At 46.8% G+C, this 12,545-nt stretch overlaps 2 protein-coding genes across 2 annotated transcripts in view; both read left to right on the plus strand.

The window, feature by feature from the left end:
* Positions 1–3,785, plus strand: part of tead1a (TEA domain family member 1a) — a 58,941-nt gene extending 55,156 nt beyond the window's left edge. The window contains exon 12 of the mRNA XM_070550533.1: positions 1,398–3,785. Within this exon, the coding sequence (XP_070406634.1) occupies positions 1,398–1,556 (159 nt within the window). The 3' untranslated portion in view covers positions 1,557–3,785. The remainder of the gene's footprint in view (positions 1–1,397) is intronic.
* Positions 3,786–6,228: 2,443 nt separating this feature from the next.
* Positions 6,229–11,030, plus strand: LOC107389210 (ras association domain-containing protein 10). The gene has a single exon (XM_015965230.3). The coding sequence runs from the start codon at positions 6,551–6,553 to the stop codon at positions 7,970–7,972; it is 1,422 nt and encodes a 473-aa protein (XP_015820716.3). The 5' UTR covers positions 6,229–6,550; the 3' UTR covers positions 7,973–11,030.
* Positions 11,031–12,545: the final 1,515 nt, after the last annotated feature.

Raw genomic sequence — 12,545 nt, forward strand, 5'->3', positions numbered from 1 at the left:
TAAATATCACGATAAATAACATTCAACTGTTAGTATTTTAACATCGTCCTTGTAGTTTTATAAGCTGATAATTAAACTGAAGCAAACATCTTTACTGTGAACTAAATTTACTGTGTATCTTCATTCCTTTTGCCGTCCTTTTTCATTTGATTTTTCCTACTGGGAAGTTAGAATTTCAGGGAAGAAAACGAACGCACCATTAGCTGATAACAATGGAAGCTAACATATCAAGCTAACGTTATCTTAAACAGTTTATTTAGCTGCTGGAGCAGATTAAAACGATGACGCCTCACACTTAGATCGTTGTCGCTGGTTTCATCTTCACCCAATCACCCGTCGCATTTAGTAAAGTGAAGCCAAACTTTAGAGCGCGTTTATGTTCTTCTAGTCAGAAATTCAGAGTTCCGAGGAGAAAGTGAACGCACCATTAGCGGAACGGAAGCTAACATGTCAAGCTAACGTTATCTTAAACATTTTATTTACCTACCGGAGCAGATTAAGATGAGGATGTCTCACTTAGATCGTTGTCGCTGGTTTCATCATCACCCAGTTACCCACCACATTTAGTGAAGTGGACCCAAGCTTTAGCCTGCGTTCTTTCTACCATGCTGCTCTGTTTACAACTGGCTCTCAGCGACCAACGTAACGCTCTTGCGCAGCTGTCTTGGCAAGTTCTCGTTATGAAGGACGGGTACCGAAACGAGGCACCGTTTCAAATGACGTGAATCGGTGCTCGGTCGGTACTATGGAATTCGATACCCGTCGCTACATACCACTAATTACACAAACACACCAAACCATTACTATGAATAATGGCTGGTCTCTCCCAGTAGAAATGTCAAGACCTTTACACATTAAAATGTTATTATGGAGCTCTTAGAGCATCAGTCTGAATCATGTCTGGGCGATAAATCGGTTTTATCAGCGTGAGGTCAGCCCACACAGCTGATCAAACGTTGGGGAGAAGTTTCTAAATCATCTGCTGTTAGCTTTCATTCATCGTAGCATTAGCGCCCTAGCATCATTGCCCAGCCCTAATATAAGCTATTTTTCAGGTATGGGAACTGTGGCATCAACAAGTCATCTCCGTGCTGCTTTTGTTCTGCTCGGCAACAAAAACAGCACGAAGATGACTTGTCGATGCCACAGTTCCCATTTCCGCCTGGTATTTCATTTAACTTCTGTTTTTAAAAGCATTTCATCCTGCTCAGGGTCACAGCTGTAAGCAGCAGAGATGGGAAATCTCCGTGCTGCTTCTGTTCTGCTCAGCAACTGAGTCAAGTTCCTTCACTGTGCTGATTGAAATCACCTGGTTTTGTTGCCGAGCAGAACAAAAACCGCATGGAGATGACTTGTTGATGCCACAGTTCCCATCTCTGCTATTTCTTCAAACAGAGGCTGTTCAGGAAGCTTTCTGTAACAATTTACATGAAATTATGAATTTGTCCACCACACAAACAACACAGGAGACCTTGCTGTGTATGGCGTGTGTGTTTGAGGTCTCCAACAACGATCACGGAGCACAACATCACATCTATCGACTAGTCAAGGAGTAACCCCGCGTGACCTTTGCTCGGTGGAGACGCTGGAGGGGAGACCAGATCCCTACACGACGTGGCTGCACGTTCACCGCTACTCACGAGAGAAGGAACGCCGTAACGGGCGGGTTGTTGATGTTCTGTTTCCTCTCTGGGATGTGACAGCGCAGCCATGGAGACCGATCAGAATCATCCCGACTCCACGTGGTTTCTTTCTCTCTCTGAGTAGATCTGAACGTCGGGACGGCAAAGGTCAGACCCGGTGTACCGCCGATAACCAGAGAGGAGGACGTGACGTTTCTGCGTTGTTGTGTCTTAGAGGTGGATTTGTACAGAGAGACGCTGGAAACCGCACAAATTTAAGTTTTGTCCCAAAGAAAAGATTTGAATTTTTACCTTTTTGTAAGTTTTCTCTAAAAAAAACAAAAATTCTTATGAACTTGGGGGACAGATTATATTTTAGATCCAGATACCTTGATGTGAAGCCGGTGACTCTTCATCCAGATTGAAACTGAAGTTATAATCCTGTGGATTTCACTCCGGTTGGGCTGAAAGCATTCCCGACGAGGAGAGGGAGAGATCCGAGAGTTACTCTGAACGTCCCGCTGCGAGTCCTCTTTAGAAGCACTGTGAATTAAATAAAAACTATCACACACAGGACGGGATTAAATCCTAACCCAGACTGGAAGCCTTAGCACCTCCTCCTGCAGGATTCAGACATTTTCCTCCAGATTAGAGTCTGAAACCAAAAAGCGGCTGGCTGGCATCTCCTGTAGCAGTCGTCCGTGTCGGTCTCAGCAGCATGAAGTGCCTTTGGAGGTAGACAGTTCACTGGTGTCTGTTAGCTAATTATCCAAAAATCTAACATTTAATCTGCTTTTAAGCTCTGGATTAACTAAACGGGTCAGCTGAATGCTTTCTTGTTCTTTTCACATCTAATAAAGTCGAAGCGGTGATTTTATCTGGTTTTTTATTTAAAAACTAGACGCCGAACCACAGGCAGCAGCTTCATAGGTTAGGGAAAACACCGATTCGTCTTAAAATGTGACTCAATTCTCAGATTACTAAAGAAGTCTGATGGTAAAGTAAACCAAACTTCCATCTAAACAAAGCACTTGATACAGAAACTACTTTAAACACGTTTTTTCGTGAAATAAAGCAAGAATTTGACTAAATGGCTTTAAACCTTGGAGCGTGTGGATCTGGGATAATTAGGCAGAAAAATACGAAAGAAGCATAAAATATTTAAGGCATCTCGTTTTCCTTAATCTGATTCCTGAAGGCCAGACTAGATTGGTGGGAACAAGCACCGTCTGCATAAAACAGAAGATCTACTGGGCCATTCCCATCTGTACCGGGTCGGCCCGGGCCGGGTAGCGTAGGTTGTTTACATATCTGGGTGGCCTGGTACTTTTCCAGGCCAACCAAGGCTCATTCTCAGCTCTCTTCGAGGGGGTCTGCTTCAGGCCGACCAGGTCCAACACACCCACTGCTGACAGCAAATTCACACCTTCCATTAGAGCAAGCCTCTGATTGGTGGGTAGAATCAGCCCACATGGGCTTAAGGCAAGGATGTGTGGAATCAACCGGGCCAGGCTGGGGCCGACTGGGGCTACCCGGTACAGATGGGAATGGCCCATAACTCAGGTTTGCGTTCAGAAGCTTCAGAGCTGGAGCCAGACGAGCGGCGAGGTCTGATCTCAACCCAGAACCACCCCGGAGGAGTTCTGGTCCAGACACCCGAGCATCAGCGCGTGAGCGCTGACCCAGCAGACGGTACCGAGCCCTGCTTACCAAAGACCGTCAGAAGAAAAGCCTCGGAGCGCAGCTCGCTTTCAGAGTTCCTCGATCAGCGTGGTCTGTGTTCTTAACGTCGTCTTGTTTGTGAGCGTCGGGTGGTTTTAGTCCTCTTTTCCGTCTGTAATGGATTCCGAAATGGCCTTGAATCTTTCCTCTCCGGTGCCGAGAGTTTTTAATAAGGTGCTTTGCATAAAAGTGACAATACCCTTTATTACAGATGTTGTGTATATCTTTGATATTCTAATGTTCATCCTATTTTGTGAAGAGAAAAAACAACACATTTAGTAAATCCAGGAGCTAGTCGTGTGTTGCTTCTGCACAGGGTCTGATCTTTGCTTGTAACGTTTCCTCCTCATGGCTAAAAGTACGTTAGATATTTTCTAGCTTTGTAGAGACTTTGTACGCATTCGCTATTCACTTTAAATAAATGGTCCATTCTAAACTGTGCTTCTGCTTCCCTGCTCATTTGGCCTCCGTTGTCAGGTGTTAAGATGCTTCTACCCACCTGGTGTCCTCCACGGTGCGTTTTAGGAACCCCAAACTCAGTGGGACTTCCAAGCCTCTCAGTCCTGATCTGTTCTTCCTGCATCGTCTTTGATCTGGTCCCTGCAGAGACGAACACAGCAGATTTGTAACTGCAACAGGAAGTTCCCCTAAGAAGAGATTGCTTTAACCTTCACACTCGTCTAACCTCGTTCTCTTTCAGAGGTTTACGAAGGAATAACCAAAACCACAAAGGTACAAATTCCAAAGTTTTTTTTTTTTTTTTTTTAGATTTCAGGCATAAACAAACACAAACAACCTGATTTACTTAGAAACCAATGTCTAGGTGAGTTCACACATTAGTGAAACTGACCAGCAGAGGGCGCCACAGTCTAATGAATGATGGTCTCATTCATTTATTAGAACTAGGTCTCAAGTTTTCTATTGGTTTACTTTTAAATCATTATTTAAGCCTTTGCACTTTATTACTAACTAGTTACCGCTGTTAAACATCCATCATTAAAGGCACAGTGTGTAATATTTGCACTCCTTTACCATTGTTCCGTGTATACCATACACAAACTTGTACTTTCACCATTTCTCACCAGCGTTTATTCTAAATATTACTCTTAGCTTTAAATATGGTAGCCGTTTAGGGACAAAAGGTATAATGCTCTGCACTTTGACATGATGTGACCTGAAAGAGCGGAGGGCGGCACAGAGTCGGCCAAACCAAGAGGAGAACAAACGCCGCTGCTGTTCTCAGTGGGCTAATCACGTCAGTCTCAGCACCCGCCATTAGCTGGACGCCGGCCTCCACGCGGTTAGGTTCCTCGCTCGCTTAACTGAAGTCGCTCATTTATCGTTTCTTTGTTCTAGAGCTCCCGATCCGGTCCCAGCACATCAGGGCCAAAGTCCTACTTCAACGCTTCTCCTACAGGTCCTCCTCTCGCAGCCCAACCTGCTCCAGCTTCCTCCGCTAGCCGGCAGCTAACCGACAACCAGTGTTTTTTGCTCAATGTGAACCGCCACTCCCCGAGAGCCATGTATCACAGCCCCCCACCCCACACCGTGGGTGAATCCCTGATAGCTGCGCTCCTGATCCTGATGGCTGGAGTGAAAGCTGGAAGCTGTTGACACGTAGCCTTTTTGATGCGCGTGGGCCACCGTAGCCGCGCTGCGCCGAAGAGTGGAATGTTGACTGACTTTAAACATGATGAATACATACATGCTCACATTTATTAAATGAAGACTGGAGGAATCGAGCCTGACGGCTAATATCAGAGCTGCAGGTCAGACGCTGTGTGACCCGACAGGAAATGAGATCAAAGGAACACAAACAGAAACTTTCTGCTTTCGCTCACATCCCACATGTAGCACAGACAATCCCCTTAATCCAAATCCTGTGTTTGTAATGCACGCCGATTATGTGCACGCACACACTGAATGTCTGAGTGCAGTATGTGCATGCATGCTCACGTTTCGCCCTGTGTGTGTGTGTGTGTGTGTTTTTAAGCAGCTAATTAACCAACAAACCTGGCCTAAGCATAGGTTAGGATACACAAACATGCTAAAGAGATACGGTAATATACACATGCAAGCTCCCCTCCCCTCCTGACACACACACACACACACACACACACACACACACACACACACACACACACACACACACACACACACACACACACACGCGCACACAGCTAAACATTTTAAACTATCTGCAGCCACACAAACCGTGTAACAGCAGCTTAGGCAGCCAGACATTATAAAAACTCTACAGAGTGTAAAACATGGATTTCTTCTGCTTTAGTCAGTGCAGCTGAGCCAAAAATATTCAGCCAAGTGGAGATTAAAGAGATAAAACTGTGGAACAATGCATCCTGCAGCCGGCCATGCCGAGCGACGACTCGACTCTCTGGGGTCGTTTAAACGGAAAGCATCACCTCAACGCTGAAAAGTCCACCTGAGGTGAATAAACGTGACTACACTGAGCCAAATAATTAAATCAACACCCAGCTGGCCTGACATGAAACAAGATAAATCCCTGCAACAAGAGTTTTAATTAAAAATGTCAGAATTAAGCTCAATAATCTGAGTTATTAAAAACCCCAAAACTTAACATGAATTCCTAACAACTGAAGTAGAAGTTTTCTTTACCTTTTTCTCACCAAACTAGATCACAAAATAATAAAATACAGGAACTTTTCTTTTTTCAAGCCAAGAGGTGAAAGTTTGGACGCTTTCCTACTTTCACTGATCAACAGGATGAGGTTTATTCTAATAAAACATGAAAGTTTAAGCCAGAGGGAACCAAAGCCACAGTTGGAGGCTGAAAAATGATTCTCAGTTTCACTTTGAGGGAGAAGGAGGGAGTGAGAGAGAGGAGGGAGGAGGAGGAGGATACAGCAGCCTCCTGTCTGGTTCGCGCTCAGAGCAGCGCGTCCTGACGCACCGGACGGAGCTGCGCGCAAGAACTGAGACGGATCCGCCGGGGTAGACGGGGATGTGGACCCGGTGTGAAACCGGATCTAACGGGGTCTCTGCAAGGATGTGGTGGTTTCATGGAAAAGCTTTAACGCGCTGAGAGACGCGCGAAGTTCAGCCTGAACCAGAACTTAACTGGCTGGAGCGCAGAAATGTCTCCTCAGCAGACGGAATCACAACTCTGAACTCAAAACACTTCGCTTGTTTTGAAGACTCACTCCAAACTTCGCTTTGGTCTGAAGATGGAGCCGGAGGAGGGGAAGATCTCGGTCTGGGTCTGCCGGGAGGAGAAGCTGGTCTCCGGGCTGACGAAGCGAACCACCTGCGCCGATGTTGTGAAGGTTCTGCTGGAGGACCAGAACCTGCAGCAGGGCGTCTCGGCGGCTATGCTGTCCGGCTCGCCTCAGTCCTACTGCCTGGTGGAGAAGTGGAGAGGCTTCGAGAGGATTTTACCCAACAAGACCAAAATCCTGCGGCTCTGGAGCGCCTGGGGGCACGAGCAGGAGAACGTCCGCTTCGTTCTGCTGAAGAACGACGCCTCGTTGCCCAACAACGGACCACGCAGCGCCGAGGCGCGGGTCGTCCAGAGCCGAGACAGTGGGGGCCCAGGCGGGTTGCTCAAGGGCACCGCCAGGACGTGCTGGACCGCCGCGGCCGCCGCTGCCAACTTGTCCCAGGACAAACAGAGGCGCATCGTTCGGAAAGCCTTCAGGAAGCTGGACAAAATAAACAGGAAGAAGGAGCAGGAGGTGTGCAAGGACAACGGCTCCGTGGAGAAGATGGAGACGCTGGTCCACCTGGTGATCTCCCAGGACCACACGATCCGGCAGCAGATCCAGAGGATCAAAGAACTGGACCGGGAGATCGAGCGCTTCGAGGCTAAGGTCCACTTTGACCGCATCAAGAGGCACGGGGTGAACTACGTGCAGGACACCTACATGGTGGAGTCCCCGGACGCTCCTGCGCCCTCGGACTGTAAGCGCAAAGCTGAGCGCCAAGATGCGCGCTACACCGCAGAGGTGCTGGCGCAGTTCGAGGAGTACGCGTGCCGCTGTGAGGAGGTGGTCCGGCTGCAGGAGGAGCTGACGGAGCGCGAAGCCCTCGTGGAGAGCATCACCGGGGAGATCCAGGAGGAGCTGAACCAGAGGTGGATGCTGCGGGAGGAGAAAGGAGCGGAAGCGGCGCAGGACGCGGAGAGCATCACGGAGGACGTTCCTCTCTCCGCGTCAGGGGAAGCAGATGCTGAGGACGAGCAGCTGCTGGACAAGGAGAGGCTCAAAACCCAGCTGGACACCAGTCTGTACATCGGCTTGAGGCTGAAGACAGACCTGGATGCCATGAGGGGGGACTTGGACCTGAGTCTGGCACTCTGGGAAACCAAAGAAAGTGAACTGTTGGACCTGCTGGCCAAGGTGGAAACCATGGAGAAGGAGCAAGCAAACCAAAAGGTGACTGATGATGATGATGATGGCAAGGAAGAGCCGGGTGCCAGCAGCGCTGAAGCTGACCCGGGGTCAGCGGAGGGAAGCAGCAGCGGCTGGGTGGAGCAGGCTCGAGGTCTGTCCAAGGCCTGCAGCACCAACGATGAGGACTCGGACACGGGCCTGAGCTCCATGCACAGCCAGGACTCCGACAACCCGCCTGTGTGTGAATCGCTGGTGTAGCCGGGCTCTGAGCGGAGGGGCCGCAGAATCAGTGTTGGGTCGGAGACCGTCTTCCAAAAACACAATCCGTGACTCTGAAGCAATAATTTCTATTAGTAGTCACTGCACAATAAGCTAGACAGGCCAGAGTAGACAGAGGCTTCGCGGCTGACCTTTGACCTCAATGAGGAATGTAACACTCAGAGTTCTGAACTGTTGTCTCCAGTGAGGAAGAACCAGATCACATATGTGGTCCGAAAGCAGCTTAAAGTCAGTTTAAAGGGTCAAGAGGACGATGAGGCACCACTAATAATAAATAATAAATAATAAATAAATCAGCTGGAAACTTAGGTTCGAAATCAGATTATTTTTGGAGTTTAGCATCGTGTAAAGAAGCCGCTCTCCGTGAGGCGACGTTCTTCGAGTGTTTCACATTTCTTTGACCATGAATCATTTCAAACAATCAGCTAAATCTCATCAGTTCATCATAAATTATGATCATCTGCAGCGGCGGATCCCAAAGCGGGGGCCGAGGCCCGCTGGGGGCCGTGAAAGGCTGCAGGTAAAATAAATACACGTAGCTTCCATGTTTACGTCCAGAAACACAACGTGCAGCGATACGATGTCACCTCCGTGCACGTGGGTCACATCGGAGTCGGATGGACACGTTTAAGTAAAACGCGATTGTCCCACTAAAGCTGGAGATAATAGTCAGAGCCAGGTGCTTTAGGAGGCCAATCTGTTAGATTTCTGCGAGTCAGAAGCTGAAGAGTTTGGGAACTGCTGAGGAAACCCAGAATGAAGCTAGAATTCCATCCATTTTCTGAACCCGCTTGTCCATGCAGGGTCGGGTGGGGGGTGGGGGTGCCTATCTCCAGCAGTCAACGGGCAATCAGGCCAGGGGCGTGTCCAGGGAGTGGCCTGGGGTAGCACATGCCACCCTTGGAATCTGATTGGCCACCCCAGGTGCCACCACACTAATTTACCTTTAAATAGGCTTTTCATTGTCCACAAAAGGCTTGGGGGTTAAAAACAAAAAAGCATATCCATTGGTGCCACCCATGCACAAAGGTGTGCCTCACCTGGGCCACCCCATTTTAAAAGATCTGGACACGCCACTGAATCAGGCGGGGTACACCCTGGACAGAGAGCCGGTCCATCGCAGGGCGAAGCTAAAATTCCCTAAAAACAAACCCAAAAATTACTTTAGGATGTTTATTTATCGAATCTTAAAACGCGGATCTAAAGTTTGGACGAAGAAACAATGAATCACATACATTTGAATCCTTCTTGCGAGCAGCAACGATGGTTTTAAATGAACAAAAAAAAAAAAGACATCTTCTGTTTGGATTAAGATCCATAAACTTCATAATGAGCTGAAATTGGATCCTTGATTGGATGCTCCTGCTGGCTAACTGCTCACAGCTTTACAATCTCATGGTTTGTTAAACCAAGTCTGATGACGTCGCCGCGTTCGTCTGATGGAAGGAGAAAAGCTTCCCCGAGAATCATGAGTGAATGTGGTTTAAATCTGCGTATGGATTACTGTTAGAGTCCCGTTTGGTCGCTCTGAGGGGCTTTGGCTCCGCGTAAAGCTTCTTACTCGACCACCACTTTCCACCGAGGTTCCAGTCACAATAAGTTCCTTTATCAGGGGGACGGTAAACGTTCTTGTGTAACGCACAAACATATTTATGTAAACACGAGGAAAACGAGACGTTTTAGACTCTGTAACAATGCATTCTTTTTTTATTCACAAGTGTAACGAAAAGTCTTCCACTTATTTAGAGAAACAAGCGTGATTTAGGGTCCTTCTGCACAAACACCTGTGAAACTGGACCGTGGGCTGAAACGGGCCCATGTAGGAATCCCACAGCCTCTGCATATCTGAACACAGCCACATTACGGAGAACTATTTTAAGACGCGGTTCACGTTTTGCGCCGAGAAAAGTTGCTGCGAAGCAGCTTTCTGTGGCTCCTCTGAGACCTGCAGGCAACGGCATCAGGACAGGAGTGGATCTGGGATTCATCCTTACTGTAAAAGCATTTTTCAGTTTTGTCAGGATGTTGTGATGTCATAATTACAAATGACCCGCCGCGTAGCCGTCTTATGTCACCCTATCAGGGACAGTGTGGGCTCCTCTCTGACTTTCAGACTGCTTTTACTTAGAAAAGTTGCCAAAGTAAACTCACGTCCACGGTGGCAGCCCCGTAGAAAACTGCACTTGACTGCTGAAGTGTTACAAATAAAGAGAAAAGACTCGATTTGTGTCTGGACTTATTCAGCTTAACTGACGTGTCATTTAAATGTTTGGGTTGACCTGCGCGTGAGAGATAGTTTGCATGCTTGAAACCTGCAGAGCTTGACAGCTAAAGGTGTGTGTGTGTGTGTGTGTGTGTTAAACACGCGCTGACTCTCCAGTTGTCTCATTTTCATGCATTCTTGTGTTTAATCGCTGCTTCCTGATGGCTCTTGTGTGAAGTGCTGCATTAATGATGAGAGGATAAAATTTACTCAGAACGGCTCGGGTTACAGTTTAGTAACACGTCCCTTTACATGTTCTCTGGGAGAACCATGTTCTGTGGGTTACTCAATTACTCAGACTTCCGTATCGGTCCGGATTCAATTATATTCACTAGGATAAATACAATAAAGTTTATCTCTCACCAAATAGAATATTTACTAAGAAATCACAATGTAAGCATAGAAACACTACTTGGTGTGTGTGTGTGTGTGCGTGTGTGCGTGTGTGCGTGCGTATATCTCGGTCTTCTCCATCCCCAGTGAGTTGTGGAGGATGGCTGCTTATACTGAGCCAGGATCGTCTGGAGGTTTCTTCCTGTTAAAAGGGAGTTTTCCTCTCCACTGTCGCTGCATGCTTGCTTAGTATGAGGATTGCTGTAAAGACTCTGACACTAGTCAGTGACTCGACGCAACCTGCTGGGTTCCTTATATAGGAAACCTTTTACTGATTGGCTTAATGAACTGACCTGTATTGGACTGTTTACTATGTGAAGGTCCTTGAGACGACTCTTGTCGAGATTTGGCGCTATATAAATAAACTTGAATTGAATTGAACACAGCAGAACTGAATCTAATTAGTAATGATGGTAAACAACACCTCAAAGGATTATATTATTAAACATCTGAAAAAATTATGTTTATACCCTTCACGATTGATGAGCTAACAGCTAGTCTGTGTGCAACCAAAACCAAAGCTGCCGCCGTAAAGGTGTGGATCACTGAAAAAATATTTTTAATGATTATTTCTGGTTCTAACGCGTCACTCTGAGTGTCTCATGCAGTCTGAACATGAAAATAGTCTCCTACACCTATCTCCTGCAGTAACTTCTGATAGAAAACAGACGGTGAAACTCTAGGATTAGAAAATCCTGACAGATCTACATCACACCGTCACTAACATTCATGGACTCACCCATCTGGACTCATGACGGGGAAGCTGTTGTTGGTTTAGCGTCCAGGAAACAGCAGAGAACATCTCGACTAGTAGAAGCTAACAATTAGCATTAGGAACTCCACCACACAGCAGAACTCCTCCAGGTTTGTGTTATCTGTGGAGATAAAACATCAACATTGCAGAGCAAACACAGTCAGTGGCAGAGTCATGTTGCTGTTAGCCAATCAGAGGTGAGATCACCAAATATCAGGAAATAGGACTCTAAAACCTGCCGTGTTCAGCTCTACTCTGATGTGGCTCACTTCTAGTTCCTGAAACGGGTGCACTGGTGTCGTCAACAGAAAAACTGCTCCAAGGAAAATCTTGTTCAGAAAACAAAAACAGGAAAAGAAAATATTTGAATACAGCTGAAAAACTAATTTAAAGACCTAAAATACAGTTTATTGTGCTTTTAACCATCAGTTAAGATGGTATGATGCAGGTTAAGTCGTTTTTCTGATGCTCACAAAGTTAAAAATAAAACAAAAACAGAAGGAACTAAAGTTAAAGAAGTCCCCAAAAGGATGATGGGAAATGTGTCAACAGAAGAACGATGGAATGGATTTTAAGACTGAGCTAGGTAATCTGAATTCACAAGTTTACAGCATTTAAACAACAAAGTTCATACATTTTTAATCCATCAGTGTCTAATCCTAATCTGCTCCTCTGATTCAACACATCCGAGTTCTGCAGAAGTCACCTAATGATTCAGAAAACTCATGCAGAATGGAACAGGACGGGACTCCGTACGGGTTAACGTTAGCAGGAAGAACATTGATAATCTGAAGTTATGAAGGTTTTATTCTCCCACATCCAGGAAGATCACGATTTGTGAGATTACAGATTTAAACGACGAAAGGAGCGGCTGTACTCTGGATGTCTGAGTTCCTCGCCCCATCTCTAAGGCTGAGCTCAGCTGCCCTGAGGAGGAAACTCGTTTTGGCCGCTTCCATCCGCGATCTTGTTGTTTCGGTCGTTAGACGAAGCTCAGGTGAGGTCACAGAGGTCGGGGTTAGGACGAACCCTTAAACAGAGATTTTCTGTCTGGCTTGTCCTCTTCACCATGACCTGGAGATAAGCTCTAGAAGATACATGAAATTGTTTGCTATGGCCGTTCCAGTCAACAGCAGGTTAGC

This window comes from Nothobranchius furzeri, chromosome 4, assembly GCF_043380555.1.
Source record: "Nothobranchius furzeri strain GRZ-AD chromosome 4, NfurGRZ-RIMD1, whole genome shotgun sequence".
NCBI lineage: Eukaryota > Metazoa > Chordata > Actinopteri > Cyprinodontiformes > Nothobranchiidae > Nothobranchius > Nothobranchius furzeri.

Excerpts from the sequence above, each read along its gene's own strand:
- LOC107389210 (XM_015965230.3), top strand. The coding sequence starts at position 6,551 with ATGGAGCCGGAGGAGGGGAAGATCTCGGTCTGGGTCTGCCGGGAGGAG.